General features: G+C 38.9%; 1 protein-coding gene across 14 annotated transcripts in view; it reads left to right on the top strand.

Moving 5' to 3' along the window:
- The first annotated feature begins 3 nt into the window (after nucleotides 1-3).
- The window catches only part of CIB2 (calcium and integrin binding family member 2), a 54,933-nt gene continuing 38,526 nt past the window's right edge, over nucleotides 4-16,410 (top strand). For 4 of the 14 annotated variants that reach the window (XR_012057564.1, XR_012057563.1, XR_012057562.1 and 1 more), the window contains exons 1-2: nucleotides 13,441-14,444; nucleotides 15,579-15,613. Coding sequence is in view for 9 of the 14 variants with exons in the window: in XM_072933939.1 (XP_072790040.1) it covers nucleotides 14,346-14,444; nucleotides 15,579-15,613 (134 nt within the window). In the remaining 5 variants the exon portion in view is untranslated. The other 10 variants (XM_030281914.4, XM_030281913.4, XM_030281915.4 and 7 more) reach the window with 10 other exon arrangements.

Below are 16,410 nucleotides of genomic sequence, written 5' to 3'. Positions count from 1 at the left end.
CCGCTCCACGAAGCCCCGCCCCGGGACTGCCGCTGCGGTAGCGCCCGCGGCCCCTCAGCCCCCGCCCGCCGCTGCCCGACGCGGTCCGGGCCTCTTTCTGCGGCCCCTCAGCCCCCGCCCGCCGCTGCCCGACGCGGTCCGGGCCTCTTTCTGCGGCCCCTCAGCCCCCGCCCGCCGCTGCCCGAGGTGGTGCGAGCCTCCTTCCGCGGCGCGGTGGAGGTGCTGCCGGGGAGCTCCCGCTCCCGGTGCGGAGGCGACGGGGCGGAGGGCCTGGTGCCGCCGGAGGATGCTGGTCGTTTATGGGAAAAAAGTAGTTGCTAAGAAAGACGCCAGAATTTTGCTGAAGTAGATAAGAAGCCTCCTAAGCCCATGTACTTTAAAGTGTTAAAAACAAAGCTGTTGAAATCGGGACAATGTAAGACTTCTTTTTGCCCTCATTTCTGAGGTACTTGTCTCATTATTTTAAAAGCTGCTGCTGTGTCAGTTGGAGAAGCGGCAGGGGCGTGAGGGCCCCTGCGGGTGCAGTGCCCGTCCCCGGCAGCGCCAGCCGTGCCGCGCCGCTGCCCGGCGGAGCCGCGGGACCAGGCAGGGCGCACGGGCTCGGCACCGGCGCTGGGGCGGCGGGAGAGCCGGGGCCTTCTGCAGAGTAAAGCACAGAGCTAGAAGTAAGGCAGTTTGACGTCTTACCTCTGGGAATGGCCGGTTTTATAAACTTCTCCTACCTTTCTTACACTTGGCAACATAGAAATTTGAGGTTTGTCTCAGGCTTGTACCAGTTTTAGAGTTAGTACACTACTAGCAGACTTTCCAGTTACTTAGCTCAGTATTGGTAACTATATACAAATTGAACAGATTCGTGTTGCTTTCTTGTGTTTGTGACTGTATCTGCATTGTTAGGTTGCACTTGGATTGAAAATTGGGGGGAGGGGAGATACTGTGGAGAATTCTTCTACACATTTTCAACACCCATTTGTCTATGTCTTGTGGGTGTTACCATAATAATGCTACAGTAATAAGGCATTAACAGTGGCTGGTTTGGATCTGTTCTGAGAAGGGCTGCACGAAAAAATAATAAGCCCATGAGCTAGTTGTTTTGCTTAAGAAAATAATACCTGTGAGAAGACAACAATTCTGCCTTTCCCCTAGTGATCACTATATTGTCACTCCCTATGGGAAAATTGGTTATATTACATTTAGCCTGCTAAGGCAACCATTACTTTTATTACTATATTGTCCCTGAGGCAAGACAATGCCTTGTGTAAAACACCTTTAAAAAAAAAAAGCTGATTTCTATTTATTATGGATAAATTAGGCTTAACAAAATGCACTCAGAAACTTTCCTTTTCTAGCATAGTGTATTTTTAAGCTAGATAGATAAGATCATAAAATCAATACATTTTCACACAAGGTTTTCCTTTCTGTTTATTTTCTTTCTTTCCTAGAAAGATCCTGGTCCTCAGTGAAGTCAGCAGCTTTTCCTAGTTTGAGAGATGTGAGTCTTGCATGTTTCTCAAACTGTTTATTCATTCCTCAAACAGAGCTCAAGCCCATGAAGCCTTCTCTCACAGGATATCACTTCCAGACAAATTTAGTGAGGTCTGAGCATGCTCCCACCCACCATGTGTTGGAAAAGCAACTTTTTAACCTGCTGCAGTAGCAAAAACTGTAAGTTTTCATATATTTTAGGTTTTCATAACTGTGTATTTACAATTAATTTTTTATTTATAGTTCATGCAATTGTATTGTTTTGTAGTTTGGTAGCATCTTTAAGGAACTTCTTTTTTTAGCTCCACAGCAGCTGTATAAGGTGAATGTTATTATTTTTCTTTATTTTATGCAAACAGAATTTTGAATAGCTTTCCAGTAGATAAAACAAATCCCAAAAACTCGGGGGATTTTTACAGCATCAGTGGAGGATAGAACTTCTCCCATTGCAAATAGTGATCACAGTTACTCTCACCTGCAGTAGCAGTGGGCCCTAAGGACTTGTGCAAGGTAACAACAGAATAAATGTATAGGCAGCCCCTCTGAATCAAAACTGGTTTTTGTTAACAATGTAACTCTTTATGAACAGTTATTCTGCAATGAAACATCTGTGTGAGAGGGAAGTTCTTTGAATACTTGGTGTAATGGGCATGAAATTTCTTAGGTTCTTTTCTTCCCTATTAAAAGCTGTAGCAAACCAATATGTGAAAGCAGCAGATATGGAACATGATTGTTAAAACTCTGTATGGCTCCTCTTGTGGTAAAGTGGTCTGTTCAGAGTAGCTTGAGTCTCCTTTGGTGAGGGGTTAAAGCTAATACTTAAGCCACCTTCGCATTCTCACTGCATAATTTACAGAGGCAACTTGAGGTACTCTGACCTGTCTGTTGGAGGCCATTAAACTTTGCCTCTCCTAAGAAATCAGATCAATCACCTGCTGTGACAGCCAGGGCTTGCGGCACTTCACAGCAGAGAAACCTGCACCGAAGGCTGTGTGGAGATGCCAGCCTGGTGTGTCCCACTGCCTGAGCTGTGGCAATAAACTCCTGCAGCTGTGGTCAGCTGAGGCCATTGCAGCTGACACCCATCTTGCTGTCCAATACTACACTGGGGTGCATGAATAACAGTGTATTTCCTGCTCTGGGATTTAAACTTCTAAAGCAGATGAGCAGAGGCTATTTAACTGTTGTCTCTGGTACAATGGGTGCTGAAATAGCAAGACTATTCTAGATATACTGTCCTCCTTACAAAACTGTATCTGCAACCTATTGCAAGATGTTTGTTATCTAATAGCTTAAAACTTGATTTGGCAAACAGTTTTTTAAAAACGGAAATACAGTGAAACGTAGTGGTACTGGTAGTACTTAAGGTCAGTTCTTGCTGTGCACATTGAAAACTATAGATTTGTTGCAGCAACATGCTGGCAGTAAGTTTACTTAACACCCAACTGGCAAATAAGCTAATCTTTGATAAATAGAAACAGATAGAAGTCCAGAAAAGTGGACTGGAAGATCATCTGAACATTGACATGTACAAACAAATAGGAGTGAAAAAGACTTTGTGTATTATACCATCTTTAAATTTTACCCAATTAGCACAGCAAGGTAATTGTGCATTGAGTTGTAGTTACCACTGTGATATGCTTGAGAAGAGCTAGCTGGTATAGTGTAAACCTTAGCAGTTATATCTGAATCCTCTGGCCTACATTGTAACCACAAGTAAACCCTACCTAGTTAATGCTTTCCATAAAGCTCTGCTGCTATTTTACTGCTGTTATTTTGATTCAAAAGATAGAGACTTTCTGATGTGTGTGTCATCTAGGGTATAGGGGAAGCAGCCAGGGATAGAAAAGCAGGTGAAAAATGAAGAGATGGGATGTCAGCTTTTCACTGTAGAAGTGCTGTTAAGCATACAGAATCACAAGACTAAAAGATATGGAGCCAAATCCACCCCTGCTGCCAATTAACTTCTGTATTACATTAGAGGTAATTTGGCCATTTATATTTAATCTGATTTTGCATAGATGGGCAGCTTGAAGTAGGTGGCTGTGAATGGAATACCATTTCATGCAAATCACTTGCCTGAGTATTGACCTGGTCTGATTGAGAGCAGCTGTTATCTCTTTCATTTATTTCAGTAGCACCAGATCAGCACGTATACTTAATTATAGGTATAGCCACTAATGCCAGCGATGGAGCTCATTCAGAGTTGAGGACAGATGCAAACTTTCAGAACAGTGCAAGTTCTTAGTCTCAAGGGGCCCTTATATATTGTTGGTTTTTTGATTTAAAAAAACCCGAAATATTGTATTTTGCAGATTTTTAAAAATTATTTTCAATGTTCTGACTTACCTGTGGAGAACTTTTTGGAACATAATAGGAATCCAATGCCACTACATACCAGGGAAAAGTTAAAAAAAAAGCATTAGTGGCTGGGAACACAGATCAGTTTTGCCATGTGACAGTCAGTACAACTGTATGATATTTGAACAGATATTGCTGTTGTCTTGGTTTGATGGTAAATCATTCTGTTTGTATTTTCCTTACTACTGTAGCTTCTTCCCTCCTATTCTGAAACTGCTGCAATATGCCCTATTGCTAGAATGCATTTCATTGATGTTACAATTCTGGTGTTTGCTTATTGCTAATAAGTCTTATTGCCAACATTTGCATCCCAAGGCATGTAGTTTGTGTATGGGATATACCTTGTAATTTTTGTAGCTCAGGGCAGTGATAGTTTGCAGCTAATCAAACCTGCATTTCCAAATGTTATAATTTGAATAAGCCATCTCTTACAACAGTCTGTTGTTCAGCACTTTGTAGAATGTTTTTACTACATATCCAACACACTTCATAGGATATTTTTACTATGTATACAGTATATTTGCTTTTCCTATTACTTTTAAATGTTTGTTGTTACATGCCAAGGTAAAGTGAACTCCTATTATCCAATCCTACTATTGGGCCAGGATCACTACAAGCTGTAGGGAAAGGCACACAATAATTCTCAAAGTGTTTTTATTAAACTTGCTATCTTGAGGAGGAAATGAGGACCATTGGTAGACTACAAATAAGGAAGTTGGGAATTTTACCCTGTTCTGTTCCAATGTGCCTGAATGGAAAGTGAGCTTATAATGGGTCCTTCTTCCCTGTTGCTATCCTTTCTCACTCAGACTTCTTCCTGGTGTTGTTGTAAGAGCTTATCCTTCTGCAGATGTTAGATAATATGATTTTGTCTGTCTGCTTCTCATAGATGCTCTTTTATTTTTCACTTTCCTGTCAGTAGGGTTGTGGTGCGCTAAAACACACAATGAGCCCTTTACTGGCACTTTCTGCTTTTGCTTTAGGCTGTGGTAGAGGTTTTTCCTTCCCAGCTGTGCTTGCTTGAGCCTAAGGAGGCAGGATGGTGTCTGTTTAACTACTTTAATCTTGCTGACTTTTTAAAATTTAGTTAATGTGCGAAGGAGTCCTTGTGTTCACTGCTGTAACCGGCAGTTTGGTACCTTTGGGGGCGAACTCACATCCTCGCTTGGCGCGTATTTCCTGCGGAGCTCCCGCGGCAGCTGGTGCGGGAGTGGGGCCGTGAGGCCGCCGTGAGGCTGCAGCGCTCCCCGGGCAGGCAGGGCAGGCCGCAAGCAGGCTGGGCTCTGTGTGCGATGCCCGTGCGCTCCGCTGTTCCCAGGCTGGCTGGGGAGCCTGGCAACACGGCTGCGCTGCCCAGCGCCACTGGCTGACGCAGAGCTGCTCCAAAACCTGGAGGTGCCGCGAGGAGCGCCCTGAGTGAGACCGCGAGGCAAGAGTGAGCTGCGTTCTGCTGGGAGCGGCTGCTCGGGGTTTGGGTTATAAAAGCTCCGCATGCCTCTTAGAAAAGCGTCTGAAAAGGGGCAGATTGTTATCCCTGTTTTTGCACGACACCTGCCTGTGATTTTAACACTTTCCTTCCTGGCACGCTTCAGTGAAACCTTTGCAAAGATTTCCCTGACTGTATCCTTCCTCACTGGGCAAGTGCAATCCAAACCAGTTCAATGCAGGCTCTGGGATTTTTTCAGCACACTCACGGAGTATACGTGCTCTAAATGCCTACAATACAGAGGAATCCAGCTACTTCTAATGGGATGCATTTGCAGAGAGAAAGAATTCCTCATTTAAGATGGGTAATAAGCAAACGATATTTACTGATGAACAGCTAGATGCCTACCAGGTAAGATATCTTGATTTGCATTAGGGGATGAAAGGGAGTAATCTATGTATATTTATTATTTGGATTTTTGTTTGGTTTGGGGAGTGGTTTTTTTCCAATATAATTGAAAACTTCCTTTGTAACCTGCATGTATATATTCTACTGTTCCTTCCAGCAGCTGTAATAATATTCTAAGGTTGAGTTGTTGAATATATTCATTTAATTCCTTCATTGTATAGAAGGAGAAGGGTCACATCCTCAGTGTCTGAACTAGGAAGCAAAATAAAGATTGTGACTAGCTTGACAAAAGTGTAGCACCTTCTCTCCCCAGTGCCTTTTGCTGACAATAGAGTGGAAAGGAAAAAAAATATTGTCTTAATTCACTTTTCCTAAGGATAAGTCAGAGAAACATGCTTAGTGTAATTCCAGAATAGGTATTGTTATACTTGTATCCACTCCTGGAAAGCAGTTTCTTACTTCATCGTAAATAAGTGTGCATTTTATGTCAGGGATAACTTGGTACTTCGTTATTTACTTAACATTGCATAAACTGCTTTTAAAGAGGGTAAAAAAAGGAAAAGGATTCCCCGATTTTAGTCATGTTTCAGCACACTGCAAATCTCACTGAAATGGATTTCAGAAAGCTGTCTGCACAATGGGCATCTTGAACAAGTTTCTGAAAATACAGTGAAGCAAAGCATTGAGTAGAAATGTGCTCAAGAAGGAGGCAGCTGACTACTTATTAAGAGAGGCAGCCAGGGCTGGCTGCATTTTCTGCTGCTGTTCTCCTACGTGAAGTGACAAACATTGAATTAGCAGCACAGGAAATCAAGATTTAGTTTATCTTGTGATAACCAAGGGAAAAATACAGACCCTTAAGGGACTGGGTAACTTAATAACATTTTCCCTTTTTGATCTTTAATTAAAACTATTGAAGTAGAATCTATTATTTTAGTTACTAATTTTATTTCAAGTCACTGCTAACGTGGACTTGTCACAGGTGTAAATATTGAGCCATGGAGTGAGGCCAGGTGTATATGCTTAAATGCTTTCAACCGTTATCCCACACTGAAAGTAAGGCATAAACTAAATGCTTTACAAATACCTAGTGGGTTTTTTTGTTCATTGTAGGAAGCATAACAGTGGACCTTCTTCATTTCCACTTTATTAACACTTCTCACCAGCAGTCTGTAATGTATTAATCTTAAGTTAATGATCTTAGACTTGGCAGTCCAAGACTCAAAAAAGCTTTTTTCAGATCCCTGCTGGATAGGTGAGAGAGAAATCAAAGATCTGTAAAGCATAAGTCTTCCTACTAACAATAGAAGTGAACACAGAACAGAGCACAACTGCAGTGAAACAAAACAAAATCCAAATGTAATTAATGTTATCCTCTTGACATAAACTGGCAAATGCAAGAGCTGAAATGTCATCCCTAATTCAGTGCTCTTCATGTAGAAATTGCCTCTCTCTCTAATGGCTTTTGCAGCCCCTGCCTTTCATAATGCTGGGTAATTGATCTCAAAGTCTGGCAGGAGTTTGGCCCAGTGGATTGAGTCGCCTTTGGGATTTCTCCGTTACAGGCAGACTTGCAGTTCATTAGTGTGGAGCTAGACGATTTTTGACTAGTAATAGCACTTGTTATGTTTGGCAAGTACCATAAAATAACAGGTTTCGGGACAATAACTGACCTGCAGAATTTGTCAGGAAGGGGTGTTAGCCTCATGCTGTGAAGAATCAGATAAAGACACAATTTTGATGGTGATTTGCCTGTGATCTATTAGTTTTCCATCTCGAGTCTTTTAAACAAAAAGGTCCTGGGCTGACTGCTGGAGCCACCCACACAGAGAGCTCTTGCCTCTCCACAGCATCCTGGAGGAGTCAGCAATTTGTAAGTTGAGCTGTTTGAGTTGGAATTCACCATCTTACCTGCCTTCTTCTCATTTGTGGAATTTCTTCAGAATAGAAAAAGGAAGAATGGGGCAATGTTTCCATAATTTTTTTAGTCCAGGTTTTTCATGTCTTGATCCAGCAGCTGAGTTACCAGGGTCTCTAAACTGTGGGCCAAAGTACAACACTGTGTACCACAGTCCACTTTGCAACAGTCTGTTGTGCACATCTGTACCCCAGTGACCAGAAAGGCATCTACATATAAATTGCTTTAATAAACTGATCATTGAGGTTTTGTTTTTTTTTTCCCTAAAGCAGTTTATGTGTCTGTGAGTTACTTCTGTACTCCTTACAACAGTGGTCCAGTGATACTATGAACAGTAGTACAGTATTCATAGTATCAGCATTCAGAAGCAAAAGTGTCAATCTTTTTTGTAAAATATATCTTGGTTGTTCTTTTTTTTTACTTCCTCACAGTTCCTATTGGTGGACTGTTCAAAACCTCACTCACCTCATGGTTAGACTTATAATTTCTTTTTTGAAATATATTTCTTGACATTGTATTATCTGGTTATACTTTCTATTATTTCTGTATTTCATACAAATTTCTTTGATCTTATAGCACCTCATATTGTTTAAGGAGGAAAACTTTTATAATTTTTTAAAAATTCATTGTGTTTTATGTGCTTGTTCCATGAAAGACACTATGAGGTGAAAAGGTGAGAAGTTCATGTGCCTAAAGTGTGGTAAAACCTATGCAAGTGGCTTTGGCTTTAATGAGTGAAGATTAAGCTGCAGAAAAATCACCTGCTTGAAAAGCTAGCATGCATAAATCTTAGATCATTAGTGTAATATTAATGAAATAAAATAAATCAAATTGTTTTATTTATCTGAAACCTTCTGAAAAGCCTATGTATACACCTTTTTTGCATGTAAATTGTCATATTGAAGAGCTGGTTGTTAGCAGAACTTTTAACTTTAAACTAAAGAATTGTAAATGTGGTCACCCACAGGGTGACCTTGCTGTTCTCAACGGACAAGTTTTTAAAATGCTCTTCATTAAGTCTGGTAGCCAGTTGAAACTGTTTGTACAAGAGACCTGTAATAGAACTTGATAATACTAAGACATTCAGCTTAAAAAAAAAAAAAAAAATCAAGTAGGTAGATGTGAAGTAAAGAAAGGAGATAAGGAGATTTGCAGCTTTCCAGTCTAACACTTTGTCGTATAACACCTGCTATTAAGATCATATCACCTGTTATTATGATAGTGTTCTTGTTGGCAGCTCTTTACATTATCGTAAGATTAGTTAAATATTTTGCAAATTAGGCTTTTGCTAGCACTGGGTTGCTCATAGAGATTCACATAATTTAAAATACTGGCCTTTTAAGAAAAGGAATTTTACTAGGCATTTATGATTCTTATGCCCTTAGAGTTCTGGCTATGGCTTTTAGGTTTCCTTTGTGAATGGGGCTTTTGGTTGTTGAGGGATTTTTTAATACAGAAAGTGTGAAACCAAGGTCTGGTGAGGGCAAAGGTAAGTACTGATAGCCAAGAAAGATGGGTTGCATTGCAATAAAATAACATTCTAAAATTAAGATTTTAAAAGCTGCCTACAGATTTTGGAGGTCAAGTCTTATATTGAGAAAAGAAAATTAACTGAAATTTTAGGGCGTTTTGAGTGTGTGCAGATGCTTGAAGCAATGGAAAATATAAGTATGCTGTAAAGCAACTTATTTTTTAATTCAGAGCCATTTATTCATCTTGATGCTTAGGATTTCTAACTGTAAAACAATTGTATTGAGTAGGAAATGCAGAGAAACTTTGTACTTTGGCTGTGGACAAACTCCTGCACTGTTCAATCTCATTTCGTTTTCTGGGATTACTTGAATCAAGAGATCTGAATTCAGTATAAATTCAGTGATCCTTTTGTTTGTTTGTTTTATTTCCCTTCTAGAACCTAGAGATTATAAGGCATATTACTGGTTTTATTGCAAGTTATTGTATTTGTTCATTAATATTATTTACTCTGCATTATTTAATGCAATCTCAAAACAAAGTGATGTTTACCCTGGCAGTTTTATAGGCAATATTGCAATACAATAAAGTACAATGAAGTAATGACTTTCTTCTTTTACATAAGAATTTCTCTATTACAGGGCTCACTTTTTTCCTTTTACCAAAATTGATGTCAAAGTGCAATTCAATTATATTTCATGAGAATTGTGCAAAACCAGAATTAAACAAGTTATGTTATGATCCATCAAGAAACACCATTTGTAAAGTAAAACAGGTTCATCAAGCTGTCTTTTAAAAAGCCATGCAGATTTCATCCAGGGTCTTGGAAAATTAACCCTTTGCAAGAATACAAGAAGTGCATTCATAGGTTCCTCAGGATCTTCTGTAAAAAGTATTTTCTATTTGATACAGTATTGCTATTATTGTGCAAGTAAAAGTAGCATAATAATGGAGCAAGTTTTTTGTCAAAATATCCTTTGGTCAGGTTCCTGTTTCACGTTACCATTTGGTGCATCTGTAGATTGAACAAAATTACTTTTGTTGGCAGTTTGCTTTTTTTCAGTCCTTGCTAATGTCTGACCTGTTTGTACTCCCCTGTTGCCATATGAATACGTAAACCAGTTCTTACAGAGGCAGATTTTTTCCTTTGAAACTCAGTGGGTGTTTTGGTTGGTTTGGGTGTAATTGTGAAGTATATATGATGACAAGTAAGGATCAGCTGTGTGGTAAAATTTTCATTGGTGTTCTGATGCAAACAGCATTTTTAACTCATTGACTGTGTTAACTCTTTATACACTAACAATGATGAAAATACATAAATATCTTGCAGACTCAGTCTTGCACAACTCCATGCCAGTCTTAGTCGAGTGGAATGCAGAACAAAAGTATTGCATTTGTAAAACATTACTAGAACAAGAGTTAACAATAGATCTTATATTAGAGTTAATTTGCTTCTGTCTAGTACCAGATTCTTGGTTGCTTCACAGGATGATATGGTGTTTTGATTAAATGCTCTTACACATATTTTTGTACTTTTGCACAGTACAAAATGTCATTTGTGATTTTAAAAATGAAACCTCTAAAGTAATTTGCTTATTTGCTTTAAATATTACCTTTTAAGGTGCTGCAATATCCAATAGTTAGCATTTTTTAAGAGCTGCTCTCTCAGATAGCTATATTGTTTACAGTATCCACATTATCTTTGAGGCTGTTTTTTTTTGTTGTGGGTTTTTTTTTTGTTTGTTTGGTTTTTTTGGTTTTTTTTTTTGGAGTGATTTTGTAAGACAAATTTTCTCAGAATTGGCCTGGGATACTTTAGGGAGTTGAAGATAAACAATGATAGCTTATTATCATAACAATCTGCAGGTGGTGTTTTCTTACTGTTTTCTTGTTTTTCTCAAATATTTTTTATAAGAAAGGGGTCTTGTTAATTAGCCAGTCCGGTGAAATGTATTTATTAATTGACCAACCAGGTCTGTCTGTATTGGAACAACGTATGAAAGAGGACCCGAAGTAAAGATGCGCTGTACTATGCAAGCCAGCCTTCTGGAGATTCAGTGTGGTTTCTTGCTTGATAGTGACAGACTGATTTATATTATTTTTGTATTTATAAATGTTTCCAATGAAGTTGTTGCAGAATGAAAGTAAACCTGACCTTATGAAACTATACATATACAAGGCAGAATATCTATATAATACATAATATATAATAATATAATGCATAATATATATGTATTGTCTTTAATGGCTTTCAGAAATACTGTTTCACAGCATTTTTGAGTATTTCTATTCTTTCATTCTGTTGTTCATTTCTCCAGCTTTTGTTTTGTAGAGGAATGTTTTGCTTACGGCCATGAAATTAGCTTTGTTTTAGAGCTGTGCTTTATGCACAGGACTTGCTTCTGGGAGTGGTAATGGGTAACCTCCCATTTGCTGGAGTCTGCTGCCATTCACTGTATGCTGCTCTCAGGAACTGGCAATCCATCCCTAGAACAGCCAGCACGGGGGCTGACTGGAGCCACACCTCCTGGTGTGCTGCATGGACACTCTACAGACAGTTAAGTAGCATCATTGTCAGAGCATCTCTCTCCTTTCTTGCTTTGTTCAAATCACGGTAGAACTCAATACAAAGCAGAACCAACCAAGGAGTTTGCAGTCAAGTCCTGCAGATGACTGCACAAGGTGGTTATCCACCATATTTCAGTCCTGTACCAAATCTACATTAATTTGACAAAGGAAATAAAAGAATGCAATTAACAGCATGTGCATGCTGCTCTGCTATAAAAATTGTGTTTTAAGAGCAGAGACCGTTAACTGCGCTTTACAAGTAATGCTGAGTGACTTGAAAAAAGTCCAATTATCAGCCATGAGCCAAGTGGAACCTAAATGCACCAGCTGTCTGTCTCTTCTCTCTGCAAAGTATTTTAAGAAGCAGTTAAGCCATCTAAATGCTAAATTTGAGAATCAAGTTCCATTATACAAGGTCATGATCTCATGGAAATCAATAGGAAATTTATTTTCTGTTTGTTTGGTTTTATTCACTTTGTTCCAAGGTGTTAAGTGGAAAATTGCAGATTTGTTTTAGTGGTATCTTACCTGCTGCAAACAACAATCAGCGGTCCTATGCTGGACTACTGATTTACTTGATTATTAAGGGCACCAGGACAGACTGAGAGTTGATCTTGGAAAAGGTGCATGTTTGTTTTCAGGGGCTGGAATGGGTGACCTGTCAAGGCAAAGCCTCTGTTCTCAAGAAGCTAAAGCTCCCGAGGGCCTGCTGTTAGCAGAAGACTTTCAGGCCATTGTATAGCACTAGAAATAAAGGCAATAATTCCCAGGATCAATTCTTGCCAGTAATGTTGAACTGATAAGAATTATGAAAACTCCATTAATGTTTATTTGTTTTGTATTCAGTTTCTGCTTTTCTAGCAGGACTCCCAGACATTTTAGTGTCCAGACAGAACAGACTGGTTTCTTTTTGTGCTCTTAGTAAACTCAGATACAGTCCACAAAAATAGCAAATGTGTTCCATGATATCTCTGGCTTGCAGGAAAATCAATGTTATCATGTGCATAAATGATAAATGCTTTCCAGAGCCCACTTCACCTTTCCTTATGAGAGAGTGAATTTAACATGTTAATTTACTATTTCTTGTCCTTCATTATGTATTTTTCTATATGAATGAAGTAGCCAGAAGAAAATTGGATGATTCACCTCCATGTTTCTTTGGCCAAAATTCTTTAATTAAATTGGAATTAAATTGCTGAAGTTCCAGCTACTATAAAATGTAATTATGTTAGACTTTTTTCCATCATGATTTTAATCCAACTGAGGGCTGTGATTTCACAAAAAAAAAAAAAAAAAAAAAAAAAAAAGTAAAATTTACTCAGTCCTGCACTCCTTTCCTGCCATCAATAGATACTTGTTTCACCTTCATCTCTTGTACCAGTACTGCCAACACTATATTCTAAGTCACTTAAAGGAAATGATCCAAGCTGAAAATGTGTTCATTATTGCTAGGTTCATTTACAAACACATTAGTTCCTTCCTTTAGAGTTCTCTGATGCAATTATTCTGCTCATCAAGGTGAAGTCTGCATAAAGGAACAGGCAGAAATAAAAAGGTGGAAGAAGCAAGAGAGATGGCTGGACTTCCCATCAGAGGTCATGTGGAGCTGTGGTTTTGCCATTTGACACCAGACAGGCTTTTTTATGGTAAATTGTTTCATAGGTGATATCATCTGGCTGGATCAAGAGTATAGGCCAGGTCACAGTGAGTTTGTGGTGCTTTAACCCTGAGTAACTTTAAGATCTCTCTTAAGTGTGAGACCATTCTTTTTTTTTTTTTTTTTTTTTTGCATCCTTCATCCCTGACAATTCTATGCAATTGGCAGGTGTAATTGAAATAGAGCTGTCAGTAACAGTGGTCAAGTAGATAGTTGCAACTCCTTCTGCTATAGAGGTTTTCAGTATTAGTGGGGTTTAGGTTGCATTAGTAAAAAACTTGTTGATCAAAAAACAGGCAGGCAGCATTGTTTGTTATCAACGTCATGATGCAACTCAGAATAAAATATAAAAAAATGTGTTGACTGTCAACAAAAATGGTTTATTATCTGACCTAATTTGTATTCCAATAGCATTTTTGCAGGATTTTAGCAAGGTACAGGGTAACTTTTCTTTTTAATCTTTGTCTCCATTTGTATATCACTTCCCTGATAGCTTTCTAGTTAAGTGGCTACTGTTTTCCCCAACCTGTGTAATTACAGATGATTTCTGCTGAGAGCATTACAATTATTTGTGAGATTACACCTGCCCTTTCTTAGTAAATGAAGCATCCTTAAGTGACAGTTTGACTATGCTGATTGTGTGGAATTAAGGAAGACTTCATCAGCTGGCTCCAATGTCACTTTGTGCAGTTGCAGACAATGTGACATCAGTGTCAGCAGCTCCCAAGGCGTTTCCTCCTGGGCCTTGTGACTGCAGAATCCACTGAAGGAAGAGCTGCTGCTCCAGGCACTTTTTATGGAGGAGAGCAAGGCAGCTCAATAATTGATACCTGCGGGACTGATCACATTCCTGGGCACCTGAGACAGGCTTGCTTCTCCCCTCCTTGGAAGAAGCAGGCATTTAGCCCTAATGAGTTTCAGCTTGAGAAAAAATACTTTTTCACTGGTTGACTGAAGAGCAGGACTTGTAGAGACAAAGTACTTGCATGTAACCTTTAAGTATGACTTACCAAGTCTGATACTGTTATCTTGTCACAAGCTGATTTTCAAAGATGATATATTCTAAATATCTTTCCATTAAAGGGGGAAAACTACAAAGACCTGAATGGTTAGGCAAATGCTCTGTCACATCACATGGGCCTGTGAGAGAGGTGGGTAATCAGGAAGAATTCTCTGTGTTGGTGGTTGTCCCTTATATATACACCCTCAGGAGCTGGCTATAAGATCAAGTTGCATATTCTCTGAATTGAAGAATGATGTTCTCAACTGATTATCAAATATTTCATTACCACTAGTGTTCCTAGTCTTGGATGCAGGGCAGAATTTCTATTAAATACATACTAGGTAAGAGTAGAGATTAGGGGGTTGTTTTTGACTGGGATGGGACTGATTATTGTTTCCACACAGCACCTGAAATTATTTTTTTTTGTGACTGAAGTAGATATGCATGAAATGCAAACTCTGCTGCTGCTCATATTCTGGTTCTTTGGTGAAGTGTTTGAATTCTAGTATAACGGAGGTGTTTGTGAAGTGAATTAAACCAGTGTCAATTCAGTCACATCACAGAGCCATTTAGAATGCAAGTAAATGCTTGTATGCTCTTCTCTCAAGTTCAGCAAGCTCTACTTTTGTGTTTTAGTTATTTCTAGTTCTGTGATAACACAGGGAGAGCTGAATGCTTTGCTGCTGTTCAGGGCAGGGGCTATCCATTTATCCATGCTCCTAAAATAGAGGAGTTTGCAGCCTTCAGCAAAGTGACACAGTGCAAACTGATTGTTAGCAAAAAGGGTTAATAGCTAATAAATAACCACTAACTAACTAAGGGTTAATAACTAATAACTAATAAATAATTTTATTATTAAACCAGTTTTCTCCAGCAGGGGGATACTTAAGGTAAGACAATTTTTGTCATCAACAACAGATTGTTGTTTGTAGTTTTCTATATTCTTTTATTGAATACTTTTGGCATATGTCTTCTATTTTAGATTTAATTTTATTTCTGGTCTGGTCATTCCACATTGGAGAAGTATCTCAGCAACCTGTTTTTTACTCCTGAACTATCACATTATCAATACCTTTCTTTTTACTGATAGGCCTGTCCTTGAAATATTTATGTTATTTTGTAGTGTATATTGCTTTCTGAATCGAACGTTGATGGCACCCAAATGGCATGTTTAATGTTTCTCTGTCAGATCTGAGTTTCATTCCAAAAGGTTGAGAAATAACTCTTTGAAGTTGTTTTCAATATTTCTGTAGTACAATGACATATTTTACTTCTTTAACAGGATTGCACATTCTTCACTCGGAAGGAAATCCTTCGGTAAGTAAATTGTTTCAAATTTCTCCTTCGTGATCCATGTGGAAGGAGCTAAATCTTTTTATCAGACTTGTGAGGAAACCAGATAAAGCCTGTTACTCTGCATGAATTAATAGTATAGAATAGAGTAAGATTGGATTTAAGATACACTTGTAATTTATAATTGTCATAAGGTACTGATTAGCTTAAAGTTACTATCACAGAATATTTTAGGGTTGAGCCAGTGACTTGTATGAAAGGAATTTGCTGCTTTTCTGCTCAATTATACCAGTGAGGGCACATCCTGCAGTCAGTGTAAAATACAGAGGTGTTTCTACATGTCTGAGGTAAAGTTTTAGTGAGCAGGAATCAAATGGGTTATGACCCCCTGGTTAATTAGCAATTACTGATTTAGCATGTCCCTGTCTCAGTGAAGGGGCAGCCTGGTACTGCTGGACACTTACCCTGCAGGATGCTCACAGAGCTGATATGGAGGAAATGCAGGTTGAGTCCTCTTTAGGCTGAACTGAATTTCTTGTGCAGCTGCTGACTTCAGTGAAATGATCCAACAAGGAGCATCCTTACAAAAAATAAAAAGAAGAAATCCCTGTCTGTCTCACCATTCATTTCCATGGTTGTTAATGACTGTTGTGTAGGTGGGGATGAAGGAATGAATATGGCAGTTTCAATTTAGATTGCTATAAACTGATGTAAACCAGCATGAGATTGCAATTAGGTGAAACAGGCTGAGTGGTTTTATCTGTCCCTACAGGGAAAGTAGTCCATCAAAATCCCAAACAACAGTAAATCTATTTTCTGCT

The sequence above is a fragment of the Taeniopygia guttata genome, chromosome 10 (assembly GCF_048771995.1).
Source record: "Taeniopygia guttata chromosome 10, bTaeGut7.mat, whole genome shotgun sequence".
NCBI lineage: Eukaryota > Metazoa > Chordata > Aves > Passeriformes > Estrildidae > Taeniopygia > Taeniopygia guttata.
This window is presented reverse-complemented; position numbering and strand designations above follow the sequence as displayed.